Source organism: Condylura cristata, unplaced genomic scaffold (genome assembly GCF_000260355.1).
Source record: "Condylura cristata isolate star-nosed mole 26May11 unplaced genomic scaffold, ConCri1.0 scaffold00007, whole genome shotgun sequence".
Classification (NCBI taxonomy): domain Eukaryota; kingdom Metazoa; phylum Chordata; class Mammalia; order Eulipotyphla; family Talpidae; genus Condylura; species Condylura cristata.
In genome coordinates this window covers 83,555-85,497 of record NW_004567108.1, presented here as the reverse complement: position 1 = coordinate 85,497, position 1,943 = coordinate 83,555, and the positions used below count along the sequence as shown (strand labels likewise).

Below are 1,943 nucleotides of genomic sequence, written 5' to 3'. Positions count from 1 at the left end.
GCGCCCTCCGGCCCTCCGGCGGGTGCCCAGCTCGCAGCCTGTCCCGGCGCAGCTGCCCTGACACCCCGCGGGGGCCCTGACACCCCGCAGGGGCCGCCTGAAACCCTTCTGGGTCCAGCCATCCAGACCCAGGCGTCCTTGCCACGCCCCACCCTCTGGGAGCCACTTCACCCCACTCCGGGACCATCTGTCCCCATCGGGAAATGCCCGGGCACCCTTGGAGAGCCGTGTCTGGATAACCTCTCCCCCAGAGCTGCTGCTGCACCCCCGAGAGGGCCCATGAGAGCAGAGGTGAGGGGCCAGCACACACCCTCCACCGAATTTGGCCCCGGGTGGCCACGCCCGCCCCCGTCTCCTCCAGACACTGACCGCCCCTCCGCTCCCCAGATCAGCCTCCAGACACTGACCGCCCCTCCGCTCCCCAGATCAGCCGGCTGCGGGTCCCGCCTTTAAGCCCCCTCATTTCGCCCGGATGAGGGCATGAGGGGGGGAGGGCGGTGCCCCTGTGGGGAGTGGGTGCCCGAGCGGCCCCCAGAGCCCCCATCCAGACTCCCCAGGCACACAGGAGCCCCGGGACGCCCAGGCAGGACAGAGGAGGGCAGCAGAGCTGGCCACGTCCTGGGCCACAGCTGCCCTCCTGCCCCTCCCGGCCAACAGGACAGAGCACTTGGCCTGATGCTGGGCCGGAGCCCTGCACCCCAGCCCACGGCCTGCAGCACCCCAGGCGGCTGGGGGCGGAGGTGGGCGGCAGGGGCATAGAGGGCACATCCGTGGGGTGGGGGGGGCTGTGGTCTCTGCCCGTGGGGGGCCACGCCCACCTGAGTGGGGCCGCAGCGGGCCAGAGCCCAGGCTTCATGCCGGAGGTCACCCCCCTTCATGTGCAGCAAACCCCAGAAACGGCGGCAAATCGTCTCTCCAAAGCAGGCCTGTCCACGGCCAGGCCCCTCTCCTGCGGCCAGGGGGTCTATGCCCAGCGCTGGACCTCAGGGTCAGGATGCCCCCGCCTCCCCCCGCCCCAGGTGTGGTCCAGTGGGCGCCTTGGCCTGAGCCCCTCTGGACTCCCAGGCCCTGAGGCCGCTGGACCTGCACCTGAAAGCGGCCCTGGGGCTGCACCCCAGGCCTGGTGCGCCCCACTGCCCTCCAGCCAGCCCACCGTGCCAGCAGGGGCCGGGCCAGGAGGCTCTGGGGGCGCCCCACCCTGTAGCCCGGCCCCACTATCGATGGCGGGGCGCCCTCTGGGCTCGCACCTGCCCAGACGTCACTGCCGGGGGGCTGCCCAGAACCTCTGCTCCCCCGAGACAGTGACCCCGTGGCCACACCAGGGCTCCTGGGGCGTCCAGCCAGCCGGGCGGCCCTGCCTAGGCCCCACTGACCGCTGCGCCTCACTCCGGCCCGTCGGGGCCGAGCTGCACCCTGGGGGACCCTGGGGGCGGCCGTGCTGGTGCCAGCCCAGGCTCCTGTGCGGTCAGGGGACCCCCACCAGGGGAGGGTCCCACGAGGGGGGCGCCACCCGGCCTCCCTCGCCGCTCACCTCCGCCGTGGCTCTGGCACAGGTAGGGGAAGCGCCACACGTTGCCCAGGCCCACGCAGAAGCCCACGCAGGTCAGCATGTACTGGGCCTTGTTGTCCCATTTGGGCCGGGAGCTGGCCTCCGCCTGCTCGAGGTCCTCCAGCTGGTCCAGGGAGGGTATCCGGTCCTCCAGGCCCGGGTTGGGGAGCTGCAGCCTCACCATGGTGGCCTGGGACTCGCGCGGGCAGGGAGCGAGGGCGAGTGCGGGGCCGGCACTTTATAGGGAACCTTTGGCACCTCGCCCGCCCCAGCATCTGGCCGAAAGGAGGCGTCAGCAGATCCCGGCTGTTAATGCCTTATCTGCCCGCCGGCCTCCGGCCCCGCCCCTGTGCAAACCCAGGCCCAGCGGCCAGGTGAGGCCTGGCCGCCGCCA

The 1,943-nt window shown here is 72.5% G+C and overlaps 1 protein-coding gene across 1 annotated transcript in view; it reads right to left on the bottom strand.

The window, feature by feature from the left end:
• Positions 1 to 1,733, bottom strand: part of SLC6A19 (solute carrier family 6 (neutral amino acid transporter), member 19) — a gene marked incomplete at its 3' end in the record, with an annotated part of 15,927 nt that extends 14,194 nt beyond the window's left edge. Inside the window, exon 1 of the mRNA XM_004678377.2 lies at positions 1,532 to 1,733. Coding sequence (XP_004678434.2) covers positions 1,532 to 1,733 — 202 coding nt within the window. The remainder of the gene's footprint in view (positions 1 to 1,531) is intronic.
• Between the last annotated feature and the right edge of the window lie 210 nt (positions 1,734 to 1,943).